General features: G+C 37.3%; 1 protein-coding gene across 1 annotated transcript; it reads left to right on the top strand.

Annotated features, from left to right (window-relative positions):
- Window positions 1-923: 923 nt before the first annotated feature.
- LOC127633871 (uncharacterized) lies at window positions 924-13,967 on the top strand. Its single transcript, XM_052113247.1, has 7 exons — window positions 924-1,264; window positions 3,192-3,275; window positions 3,627-3,715; window positions 3,895-4,080; window positions 6,408-6,545; window positions 10,342-10,534; window positions 13,109-13,967. Exons 1-7 carry the CDS (start codon window positions 1,018-1,020, stop codon window positions 13,414-13,416), a joined length of 1,245 nt encoding a protein of 414 aa, XP_051969207.1. The 5' UTR covers window positions 924-1,017; the 3' UTR covers window positions 13,417-13,967.
- The last annotated feature ends 15 nt before the right edge of the window (window positions 13,968-13,982 follow it).

Genomic DNA, 13,982 nt, shown 5'->3' with positions numbered 1-13,982 from the left:
AAGTTTCAAAGCTGCTTTACAGGAAATCATGCATTAACAAAAATAAAAAAATTTAACTGTAATATTTTTAAAGTCTTAGAGTGATCATTGTGTATAGTTTGATTAAATATGACTGTAAATTGTGTATAAAAATGACATAATTAAATAATAATTGTATTTAGAACCCTTTTATTATTAAGCATAATAATTTAAATATTTGGGAATAATTGTGCAGTATAATCAGAGTATATATGATCCACAAATGTATTTGGACACTTACCCATATTTAAAATTTTTACGATGGCCATGTTCTACTGAGTTTGACAAACAAATAGATACTTAGTGTACAAATACTTTTTGGGGATCACTGTGCAATCGGTTAAAACAAGTGCAACACGTTTAAACACTTAAAATACCTATGCAAATTTTAAGGATCAATAGGAATCTGTTGTTATTAAAGAGCCACATTCAGAATCACAAACTAAAATTCAAACCACAACTACTGATAATTCTCCACAAATACTGAACTTTGGCGCCCTCGTGTGGAGAACACGAGTACTACCACACCCCTGCAAAATATTTATTATTAAAGGGCACGTTAAATTGTGATTTTCCATTTACTGGCAGTCAAAATTAATAAAAACTGTTTTGAATGGGGTTTCGTTGCAATAGAGGCAGCGCTCATAATATAGACATTCTCTGTACTCTTCTATTCTAGGTAGAATATAACAATATATACCCAAAAGTATTCCCAAAAGCTACATCTAATTCAGCTTCTGTTAAAAGCATTTATATGGCTATAGACAACCCCTCGAGAGAAAAAAATTATACTAAAATGGCGCAAACCTGGACGAATGCGGTTTTGAGAAAAGTAATATTAACCTATCGATGTCAACGAACTCCATTATTTTTGTCTGGATGCTCAACACTCTGTGAATCGATGATTATCGAATACAGTAAACCAAAGTTCAGCAAAGTCTTCTGTATTAACGAGCGATTTTAGGATACAGCGTTAGATTGCAGTGCAAACATAAAGACATGAGCTCAAAAACACTGACAGTGCCATTTCGTTTGCTGCGTTATGGCTTACACAAACATCGACGTGTTTTCCACATGGATCCAGTGCGGCTGTACTATGAGACTGCGCACGCGACTGCAGGATCAGATTTGAGAACCGTGGACCTCCGCAGCGACACCGTCACGAAACCCGGAGCCGCCATGCGCCGAGCCATGGCTGAGGCAGAGGTCGGGGACGATGTGTTTGGAGAAGACCCTGCGGTTAATGGTTAGACTCATACAGAGAGAGTTACTGTTTTATGCTGTTAGACGAATAGTGTTGAGAGAATTTAAAAATGAGTAATAACGTTTGTTAAACGGCTGCATGCAGAAAGATAAGTTTCTAAAAAAAAAGAAGTGATATGATCTTGTCTACTTATCTACCTGTTGTTCCTACAATGGCCACGAGAGGCCGCGTCTGAGAAATTGTAAATCAATTACATGTACCTAATGTACTTTGTAAGATACTTTGCTCTTTTGCACAAAAGAGCATTCCACAGAAGTTAGAGATAAAGTAATAAAAATGCGTAGATTTGGGAAAGGGTAAAAAAGCTGTACCACACAACCCAAGCACTGGCAAGAAAATGCCGTTCCTCAAAACTCAGCACTCTAACAAAAAAGAGACTTGTGAGAGAAGCCACAGAGAGGCAAACAATCACTTTGAAGGAGCTACAGAGTTCAGTGGCTGGGAGTGGAGCAATGGTGCACCAGTCAACCATATCAAGAGCACTGCATAATGCTGGCCTGTATGGGAGGGTGGCATGAAAGAAGCCTTTACTTAAAAGTACCATCTGAAAGCATGTCTGGAGTTTGCCAGAAAGCATGTGAGTGACCCATCTGCGATGTGGGAGAAGGTTCTGTGGTCAGATGAGATCAAGATCTATCTGGCCAAAACTTCCTATGCCTCAACACTCACCATACATACAGTGAAATATGGTGGTGGCAGCATCATGCTGTGGGAATGCTTCTCATCAGCAGGGAATGGGCATCTCGCAAAATATAGGGAAATACTGCAAGAGAACCTGCTTCAGTCTGCTAAAAAACTGAAGCTTGGAAGGAAATTCACCTTTCAGCATGACAAAAACCCCAAGCACAAGGCCAAAGCAACATTGGAGTGGTTCAATAACAAAAAGATAAATGTCTTACAGTGGCCCAAAGTCCTGATCTCAATCCTATTCAAAATCTGTGGCACTATTTGAAAATTACAGTCCACAAGCGTCACCCAACCAACCTGAACAACGTGGAGCTAGTCTGCCAAGAAGAATGGGCCAAAATCACTTCGTCACTGTGTGTAAAGCTGGTACAGGCTGGCCCAAAAGACTTGAGCAGTTATTGCAGCAAAAGATGGCTCGACCAAATATTAATGTGTGGGGGTTGAATACTTATGCAAGCAAGATATTTCAGTTTTTTTTTTTCATAAATATTTTTCTCAACAAAAAAACATAGTCATCTTATAATAATTGATTTTGAGTTTCAGTGTTTTAAAATAAAATATCAATCAGAATGAAATTTCAGTGTACCATTTGTTATTTTGTCGAGAGAATCGGTCAGGAGTCTGAATACTTTTGCAAGTCATTGTATAATATATGTATTTTGTTCAGGTTATATGGAGTAACTGAGAAAGCTTCTTGATATATAAAAAAACAGTACAGTATTTTGTTACCTTTACTTGATGGTTACACCACATGACATTTTTAAAGTCATTAAATATTTTTTACATTTGTGAAACTAACAGAGACATAAAGATTACATTTCTACAACGTGTGTTTTAAACTAGAATTTTTCTCACATATTTATCACCTCAGACGATCTTATTTGTGAATGACCCACTCTTAAACACAATGAGGAGTGTCTGTCAAATTAATTATTTTACTTTTTGTTCTAATTTGTTTATTACATTCAACATTTTTCATTACAAATGAAATTTACAGCATAACAATTCAATTAAAAAACAAAAAAAAAAGAGTAATTGAATTTCAGAATTTGTGATTAATAATATAAAATAATTCAGTTTAGTCTCTAATGGAGCCTACTGTGTTAATGGAATGCAAAATGGCTGTTTACCCAGGTTCTTGCATTAGGAAGTTTGGTTCAACAAGATTTCAACCCTATGCAGTACATTGCACACATGACACTTTTTTCCTTTCTTTCTATAGAACTTCAAAAAATAGCTGCTGATATGTTTGCAATGGAGGCGGCTTTATTTGTCCCTACAGGAACAATGAGTAATCTTATTGCGGGTAAGATTGGAGGATGTTGCCCAGGGTTGTTAACGCTTGTTTACAATCATTACTTGGTAGAAGCCTAGAGCTAAAATGGACACTTATATAGTGCTTTATTACTCTATGTGTATCTGTGGTGTATGTGTCTGCCTGAAACCTGCATCTGGGTATTAAAATCACATGTGTCGAAAATTATATTGATTTGTGCTTTGATTTTTGCTCTATTTTTGGAATTTTGTTCTCGTCAGTGACCAGTAATGTGTATCAGAAGTTCTGCATAACACATATTTCACTATCTCTCTCTCTCTCTCTCTCTCTCTCTCTCTCTCTCTCTCTCTATATATATATCTCTACCTCTCTCTTTCTCAGTTATGGTGCACTGCAGAGAGCGGGGAGATGAAATGATAGTAGGTGATCTCTCTCATATTCATATCTATGAGCAGGGAGGAAGTGCACAGGTACGAACAATGTGGTGATGTATATCTTTCTAACTTAGGCTCATGCATTCTGTTCCTCAGAAGATGTTATTTTTTCATTGTTCTTGTAATCTTTTGTCTGTTTAACTTGCATGATTTATGTAGCACATAAACCATATTATTCTTGCTGAAAATTAATGCAGCCTTGTCTTTGTTTCTAGCTTGCAGGCGTTCATTCGACAACAGTAACTACACTTGCTGACGGCACCTTCGACCTAGACCAGCTGATTTCCAAGATCCGTCATGGTTACCCTGATCCACACTACCCACGCTCTCGCCTGGTGTGTGTGGAAAACACGCACAATATTCAGGGAGGGCGAGTCCTCCCACTTTCCTTCCTGCAGGAGGTTAGAGACCTAATGTGTATTATACAGAATTAGTTTACCATATTCTATTATGCTGATATAACTATAAATAAGCCACTCGTAGGAGTATTGCAACAAAATGTGTAAACACTATCAACATATTGCTCTGTTTTCTTGATCATCCCAACCAGCCAGATACATTAGATGAATAGTTCAAAAGATTGGGGCGGGACTATCTATTTGGCCAACCAATTACAGACTTGGGGGACCTTTTCGAGAAACCTATTTGAAAACAGACAATAGTTTTGCGGTTCTGTTTGGTGATGCAAGTGGCACTTAAATTACCCACTTCATCTTTAAACATTGGTTAAATTAAATGTGTGTGAGTGAGAATATGTTGAGGCAGTCAGACACCTGGATCTAAACTCTGAACTGTTTAACAATCCTTTCATTTACACCATGTCTGGTGGCATTCATTTAGTAAATGAGTGTTTAAACAAAGATTCTGCTGTTTTATTCAGCACTTCAGCACAAACAGGTTTAATGAATTACCACAGTCCTGAGTTTCCCAAAAGGTTTGACAAAGGTCGCACTACAACATCGTACACATGCAAGACAACTATTTGTGAATGGTCTTTCAAAAAGTCTTTAAAAATGTCTTTAATAAAAAATAAAAAAAACAGACCCTCAGAATAGTCCAAGCCACATTCACACTAATCAAATTAAGTTTGAAAACTTTGTTTACAGTTTCCTAATGTCATTGTTTTCCAAATGTTGCCATTAGGCATAACATTGTCTAAAAGCTCCTATTTTGGTGTAGGAAAATGTCATTCTGAGATCTGTGAATGTGGTGAAATCAATGACAAAGATCAGATTATACAGTTTTAAAATGCACTAGATGGACAAAATGATATGCGCTACACCACTTCTAATGAGCTGGTTTGGCTCTTCCAGTTTAAAGGAACAGTTCACCCAAAAATTATAATTCTCTCATTATTTACCCTGAATTGCATGAGGGTGAGTTGTGTAATCCAATGGTTTAAGGTGCATTCAGTAATTTTTCCCTATTAAGAAAGTTTTACTCCTAAGTAAAGAAATTGTAATTTTGAAACGTATAAAATTACAACCACTCACTTGAGATGAGGACTGTAGTCATATTAGTAACCTTAAAAAAGCTGTTTTATTCTACATGGGCGAGGTCCCCCTCATCGGGTCTGTCATTTTAGAATCACATGACCTGCTGAATACTACTCAATTTATCTCAGTAACCCTCTTGTTATTGGACACTTTCACTCTTGGATTAAATTAATAATGGCTGACTGGGCATAGTTAAATTCTAAAATGGTACCTGTAACCGAAAATGATTATTAAGATGCTGCATCCACACCAGTAGGTGTCACTGTAATTCCAAGATGACACGAGCAAACAGTTACTGAGTACACCTTTAATCCAATCCTTTCCAATAATTTTGTGTGAGAACAGAACAAAATATAACTCCTTTTTCACTATAAATCTTGATATCAGCAGTCTCCGTGGTGATTATGATCGAGCTTGAAATCATGATCATGCCTAGAGACTGCAATGGCAAGTTGAACAGTGAAAAAGGAGTTGTATTTTGGTCTGTTTTCACCCAAAACTGATTTGATCACTTCAGAAACATGGATTAAAGCACTGGAGTTTTATGGATAATTTTTATGTTGCCTTTATGTGCTTTTTGGAGCCTTAAAGATTTGGTCACCATTCACGTGCATTGTATGGACCTACAGAGCTGAGATATTCTTCTAAAAATCATTGTGTTCTGCAGAAGAAAGAATGCCATCCCGGATGTGTATGACTCGAGTGTATGAAATGATAGGACATTTTTCATTTTTGGGTGAACTATTTATTCCTTTAATGTTTCAGCATAAAATGACATGTGTGTGCCTTGCCTATTTTGTGGACACAGTTTGGAAAGGGCTTTTTTCTGTTCCAGCATGACAATGCCCCTGTGCACAAAGTGAGGTCCATGAAGAAATGCTTCACTGATTCTGGTTTAGATGAGAACTTCAAAGCCCAGACCTCAACCCCATTGAACACCTTTGGAATAAATTGGAACGCCGGCTGTGAGCCTGGCTCCATCTCCCAGATGTGCTCTTGTTTTTTGAATAGGAACAAATTGCTGTGGCCTTGTTCAACATATAATGGAAAACCTTCCCTGAAAAGTGGAAACTGTTAGGGAAGACTAATAACCCATTAATGCCCTCAGTTTTTAAATTAAATGCATATTAATTGCATATAAAATAATTTTTGTCCATATAGTGTACTATTCATTAAATGGCCTTTGTCATGCGTTTACCTGTAAAGTGATTGTGTGTTTCTCTGTGTCAAAGCTTCGCTCTTTGGCTGATCAGTATGGTCTGGCTGTGCATATGGATGGAGCAAGGGTGATGAATGCAGCTGTAGCTCAGGGTGTCCATCCCTCTGTTATATTGCAACACTGTCACTCCGTCAGTGTGTGTCTGTCTAAGGTAAGCTGTCACATTCACAGGCCTTGCTTTTAGGACCCACTTTGGTATTTTATTTTTAATATAATGCTTGTGTGGCTGTATATATTTTGTCAGAAGGCAAAAAGAATTTACAGTCTCTGCAAAAATAAAACAAAAAGAAAGTTTTTATTGAACACACATTGACACGGGGTAAGTTGTCATAGTGCCGTCTGCCATTAAACCGGTGGTGAAGGTTTCATGTGATCATTTCATGCGATAACCCCACCACCACAACCACGGAAACAAAACCTACACCTCTCTTTAAATCTATTTCCGCATTAAACAGCCTATTATAAGCTTTCCCTTGTGTTAAAAATGAAAAGAAAATGAGGCAGAAAATGAATGAACAATCAAAAATGGAAAAGTTAACAAACAAAAATATCAAAACATGGTTTTGGTCAACAAATTTAGTTATTGATGAACTATATGAATTTGTGACATTCAGCACGTGTGACAACATGCCCCAACTTGACATGAATATTGCCTTTGTCCTAGGAACATTTCTAAATCTTTAAGTAAAAATCTGCCTTCATAATATATTTGACTCTTGCCTTAATGTTTGTCAGTGTCGTTTGACTATGTTCACTTGTTTACCAAGAGCTATAACAAAAATATGATGATAGTGAAAAATTACTTTGGACAATATAATTTACAGAAATTATTCTAATGTAAGAGCTTTTTAACTAGGCATTTAAAACCAGTATAAAAAAACCTCTGCTAGAGAAAACACATTTATGCAACTGAACTTTTGTCTCCAAATCTCATCGTTACTCCGATATAACTCTTGTAAAGCCTTCCCTGTGACAACTAGCCCCGGCCTCCCCTATTAATTGTAATCTACTTATACATTCTGGTGCACTACTACCTCAAAAACTTCCTGTATTCCAGGATCAACTTTAGAGGATGACAGTGTAATGCTCTAAGATGCATATCCATATACAGTGAGGAAAATAAGTATTTGAACACCCTGTTATTTTGCAAGTTCTCCCACTTAGAAATCATGGAGGGGTCTGAAACTGTCATCGTAGGTTCATGTCCACTGTGAGAGACATAATCTAAAAAAAAAAAATCCAGAAATCACAATGTATGATTTTTTAACTATTTATTTGTATGATACAGCTGCAAATAAGTATTTGAACACCTGAGAAAATCAATGTTAATATTTGGTACAGTAGCCTTTGTTTGCAATTACAGAGGTCAAACGTTTCCTGTAGTTTTTCACCAGGTTTGCACACACTGCAGGAGGGATTTTGGCCCACTCCTCCACATAGATCTTCTCTAGATCAGTCAGGTTTCTGGGCTGTCGCTGAGAAACACAGAGTTTGAGCTCCCTCCAAAGATTCTCTATTGGGTTTAGGTCTGGAGACTGGCTAGGCCACGCCAGAACCTTGATATGCTTCTTACAGAGCCACTCCTTGGTTATCCTGGCTGTGTGCTTCGGGTCATTGTCATGTTGGAAGACCCAGCCTCGACCCATCTTCAATGCTCTAACTGAGGGAAGGAGGTTGTTCCCCAAAATCTCGCAATACATGGCCCCTGTCACCCTCTCCTTAATACAGTGCAGTCAGCCCTGTCCCATGTGCAGAAAAACACCCCCAAAGCATGATGCTACCACCCCCATGCTTCACAGTAGGGATGGTGTTCTTGGGATGGTACTCATCATTCTTCTTCCTCCAAACACGTTTAGTGGAATTATGACCAAAAAGTTCTATTTTGGTCTCATCTGACCACATGACTTTCTCCCATGACTCCTCTGGATCATCCAAATGGTCATTGGCAAACTTAAGACGGGCCTTGACATGTGCTGGTTTAAGCAGGGGAACCTTCCGTGCCATGCATGATTTCAAACCATGACGTCTTAGTGTATTACCAACAGTAACCTTGGAAACGGTGGTCCCAGCTCTTTTCAGGTCATTGACCAGATCCTCCCGTGTAGTTCTGGGCTGATTTCTCACCTTCCTTAGGATCATTAAGACCCCACGAGGTGAGATCTTGCATGGAGCCCCAGTCCGAGGGAGATTGACAGTCATGTTTAGCTTCTTCCATTTTCTAATGATTGCTCCAACAGTGGACCTTTTTTCACCAAGCTGCTTGGCAATTTCCCCGTAGCCCTTTCCAGCCTTGTGGAGGTGTACAATTTTGTCTCTAGTGTCTTTGGACAGCTCTTTGGTCTTGGCCATGTTAGTAGTTGGATTCTTACTGATTGTATGGGGTGGACAGGTGTCTTTATGCAGCTAACGACCTCAAACAGGTGCATCTAATTTAGGATAATAAATGGAGTGGAGGTGGACATTTTAAAGGCAGACTAACAGGACTTTGAGGGTCAGAATTCTAGCTGATAGACAGGTGTTCAAATACTTATTTGCAGCTGTATCATACAAATAAATAGTTAAAAAAATCATATATTGTGATTTCTGGATTTTTTTTTTAGATTATGTCTCTCACAGTTGACATGTACCTACGATGACAATTTCAGACCCCTCCATGATTTCCAAGTGGGAGAACTTGCAAAATAGCAGGGTGTTCAAATACTTATTTTCCTCACTGTAAGTAAGTCAAAGCATAGTTAGGCTTGTACACTTACTGTAATTATAACAGTGGTAGAATTGTGCAGACTTCAAAACCCAAAATGTTTCCAAAAATCCACCAGAAAACATGCACATTTTAAGAACAATAAACAAACACATATCAGTTTCAACACAAACATTGGCTGTGAGAGACCGTTTGTAGAATTTTCCACAGAAACACAGAATAATATCAATTTAAGTAATAACAGTGTTGAAAAATGACCTTGTTGTGTCAGTTCAGTCAGTGCTTTATGTCCCTATAATCAAGCCTTATTTTTTTCATATCACCAATAGTGTAATCTTACTTTTTCTGATAACACACCTGCAATCATGTCTTATCTTGTAGGATTTGAAATGTCCTCACTCATTATTCCCCATGGAGTGAACTCAAATCACAACATCATTACTCACAGAGTCGAGTGAAGAAAATCTGAAGAAAAACATAATCACACTAGACACTCAACAGAATCCTCAATGTACATGTCAAAATGCATATTTGCATTTTTTTAATTACTATGCTTGTTTGCATTGAAAAACATTAAATATAATTGAGGCTTAAGCACCGACGTGAATTTCAAATCAGTTCTGCCTGCCATGAATACAGACGTTCAGGGTAAGAGTCACCAGTCCATCTGTATTAAAGGTGTCCTTCATACGCGTGTGCTTGCATACTCAGACATTATAAAGACTGTTTGATTAACCTTGTGAAGTTACGTGTGAGTGGTTATAATTGAGTGATTTGTAAGTGCAAGGGAGTTGTCATATGTGTTGTGCAGTGCACTTCATACTAATGTTCGTACTTGCATGTAGGACTAAAGACATGCACACATTTAATACAAAGTAGTATATACAGTGGCCCCAAAAAGTATTTGGACACTTAAGTCACACTTCTAAATGTAATAATTTTGCATTGAATACCAAATATCAAAGCAAGTGTTATTTAATTGAAAGAAAGATATCACAAGCACACTTTTCAAATAGAAAATATTTGTCTAAATATATTAAAAGCCATTATATTTACAGATTTTATTACACTATACTGTATGTTTACATATTGTACAACATGAACAGTATTGTATATGTTTCATTTTTTAGATTTTGTTTTGTGTGGTCTATTCCCTCTTTCAGAATTAATGCAAAAAGCTGGAAAACACAGCTTACACACAATACATAAATTAAAAGTTAATTTGATCTGAATTGCTCTTTGACAGGGACTGGGGGCTCCTGTGGGCACCATGCTTGCTGGGTCAAAAGATTTCATAAAGAGAGCAACACGTGCCCGCAAGGTGCTTGGTGGCGGAATGCGGCAGGCGGGCATCTTGGCAGCAGCTGGTAAGATTGCCCTGTCGGACATGATTGGCAGACTGGAGGAGGACCACAGGAAGGCCAAAGACTTTGCTCAAGGTGACAGAACCCCATAGAATTGCTTGAACCCTCAGATCAACACTGCTCAAGCACTGTAATGCAGATATAATGTATTACATCATTAGTCAACCGAAACATTACAAGCTTTTATTGAGTGTTCTTAGAACATTAAAATGATGAATGAATCAGTTGGAATATTTTTAGCACTTGAAATGCACTTATTGCGAAATTATTTAATCAGCCCTAGTCTTGTTTTTTTTTTGTAATCTAATTATGCTCATTTTTCTTTGGTAATTCTGTTAATAATGTCTGTAAGTTGTAAAGCACCAGTCATTCCACAAATCCGAAACAGCAAGCACATAAAGAAAACAAGTTGCCACTTACCCTTATGTCTTTCAAATCCATATGTGAAATACTCTATTATATGGAGTCACATTGACCCAGAGTCACATTTTGAGTTTTTGGCCAAATAAAAAATTATGGTCTCCACTTTCTAATGGCTTTAATTTTTATGTTTCTTTTTTCAAACCATTGTTGAGATATAATAGTTGAAATAATCATTGTCATAAAACTTTGCTTTTGAGAAAACTTAAAAGATTCAAAACAATTTTCAGACATTATTTGACAGAATTGGAAGATTTATTCAAGCATTCATTAAATAACTAAGACATATATAACAGGTTAAGTAATACACACAGTATATATACACACACACACACACACTGTATAATATAGGGACACTGCTCTTGCATGTTCAGTGTGCACATGTGCATATTAATTGATTCACTGTCTCTATGAATATTAATTCAGTGCTGGCTCACAAAGCATACTTAAAACATATCCAACAGTTGATGGTATGTAAAATATTTGCAATATGCTCTTCTTTAGAAGTAATGTTTATTTAAAGTTGCTAATATCATTGACGTCTTCCTCCACAGGTTCATCGATTACATTAGAGATGATTATTTTTATGCCATTTGCATTGTATCATTCATGTTTTTTTTTTCTTGCATTAATTTGTAGTATAGGGGAGGGCTTATCGGATAAGAAAGGATGCAGCGCTTCAGTTTGAATTGACAACAGCTACAGTGACTAGACACACTGCATTAAAGAGCATGAAAACAACCTTTATAGTTTGAATTTCATGATAAAATTGACATAATTTGAAAGCAGCAACTTTGTTTTATCAAAAATAATAGAAAACCCCAGATTTTATTTAAGTTTTTCCAAAAATGGCTTATAATGACTTTTTGCTCATTTTGATAGAGCATGTCACATATAACTTACTTTATTATTATTTTTACAGCAGTACAAGCTGCTCTTTTACATAGTACAGTGAGAGTGACCCTAGTTGTCAAGCAATATTTTCAGGGCAAGATTTTTCATGAATAACGAAAATAAATTTCAGTCCGTTTCTCACACTATGCACTATAATATGGCCTCAAAAGAATTGGAAATACACTGCCTGGCCAAAAAAAAGTTGCCTTCTCTAATATTTCGTTGGACTGCCTTCAGCTTTGATTATGGTGCACATTTGTTGTGGTATTGTTTCGACAGCCTTATACAACATCACAACATTTATTTCCATCCAGAGTTGCATAAATTTTTGGTCTTGTATTGACGGGAGCGTCGAACCGGGTGCATCGCTTCATGCGCTTCCCTTCTTACCCTGATGCACCCATCACTTTGGAATAGGGTAAATCTGAAATCAGACCACATGACCTTTTTCCATTGCTCCACAGTCCAATTTTATGCTCCCTAGCAAACTGAAGTTGTTTTTTCCGATTAGCCTCACTAACAAGTGGCTTTCTTGTGGCCACACAGCTGTTTAGTCCCTATCCTGTAAGTTCTTGTCACATTGTGCATGTGGAAATGTTCTTACTTTCACTTTTAAACATAGCTGTGTGTTCTACTGTTGATTATTTATGATGTGACTTCTAGCGTTTTAGTGATTTCTGTTCACGATTCTTTGACCACATTTTTTCAGCGAAGCTGACAGTTCACCATCTTTCCAGGTTTTAACAATGCGTTGGACAATTCTTTACCCAATTCCAGTGATTTCAGCAATCTCCTTAATTGTTTTCTTTGCTTGATGCAGGCCAATATTCTGCCCCATCATGACCATGGAATATGTCTTCTGACGTGGTTGTTTAAGAAATGAGAAGCTACACACTGCATCACTTAGAGTTACAATAATTGTTGACAGCTGAAACATATTAATTAATAATGATCCAATCATAGGTTCTTAAGTATCAGCTTATTTAAATCAATTTTTGGGGATTTTTATTTTTTGACCAGGCTCTGTAGTACAAAAGTAGTATAGACTAATTTCATGAGACTTTAACTGTGTTTTTGTTCTTTTTTGGAGCCAGACAGCTCCTGGTCCCAACTCACTTTCATTATATGGTAGAGAGCAGCTTGAACAGTTGACTAAACATTTCATTTTTGTTCCCCTGAAAAATCTTACAGATTTGGAATGATATGAGTGTGAAAACATATGACAGGTTTGTCTGTTTTGGGTGAACTAACCCTTAAAAAGAAAGCCAATGAACCGGGCATACATTTTAAGCATTCAAGTGTCTAATGAAATGTTTCTCGCCTTCTCCCTTTTAGCACTGCTACAGATTGACCCGACTCTGTATCATGTGGATCTGGCCACTGTAGAAACCAACATTCTGAGGTTCTGTCTGCTGGAACACCCGATGAGCCCAAGAGAGTTCTGTGAGCGGATGGCAGGCGTAGATGAGGAGGAGGTGAAGGCTCTGGGACAGGGGGTCCGGGTGCTGATGTTCCCTCATGTTGGGGGCACGGTCAGGGCTGTATGGCATTTGGGCATCAGTGAGGAATGCACACAGCTGGCTATACAGAAGGCTCAGTTTGTAGCCCAACAGCACAGATTCAAGTCCATAAAGGCAACATAAAAACAACAATATTTGACCACAGTGGTTGCGCACCAGTTTTGTGCTCAGGTACTACTTGAACAGCCCATGAAATCAGAATTGGAGTTTTGTGGCTTTTAGTCCATGTTGGTTAGTTTTGAGGTCATCTGCTATAATAATAGTGCAGTCTGAATTTGACAAATGTATCTTTTAGCAGACTTTCTCTTTTTTTTTTATAACAGACCAAAAATATTGATGACAGATCTTGTGCTCATGGGTGTATACAAGATATTGTCCTATTTAACGCTCTTTAGAATTAAAATATTTCTTTGCCATTGACTAGTCTAGACTTTGACTAGCGAAGTCAAGTAACAAAACAAGTTTACGGCCATGACATAAAATAAAGGCTACTGGCTATTTCCAACTTTGTTTAAATTGGAAATACATCAACACAGGAAGAAAATGCATTTTTAAAGGGTTAGTTCACCCAAAAATGGAAATGATCCCATCCTATGTGTATATGACTTTCTTCTTTCAGCCAAATATAATCGTAGTTATATTAAAAAATATCCTGGCTCTTCCAAACTTTATAATGGGAGCGAATGGTA

Source organism: Xyrauchen texanus, chromosome 40 (genome assembly GCF_025860055.1).
Source record: "Xyrauchen texanus isolate HMW12.3.18 chromosome 40, RBS_HiC_50CHRs, whole genome shotgun sequence".
Taxonomy (NCBI): domain Eukaryota; kingdom Metazoa; phylum Chordata; class Actinopteri; order Cypriniformes; family Catostomidae; genus Xyrauchen; species Xyrauchen texanus.
This window is presented reverse-complemented; position numbering and strand designations above follow the sequence as displayed.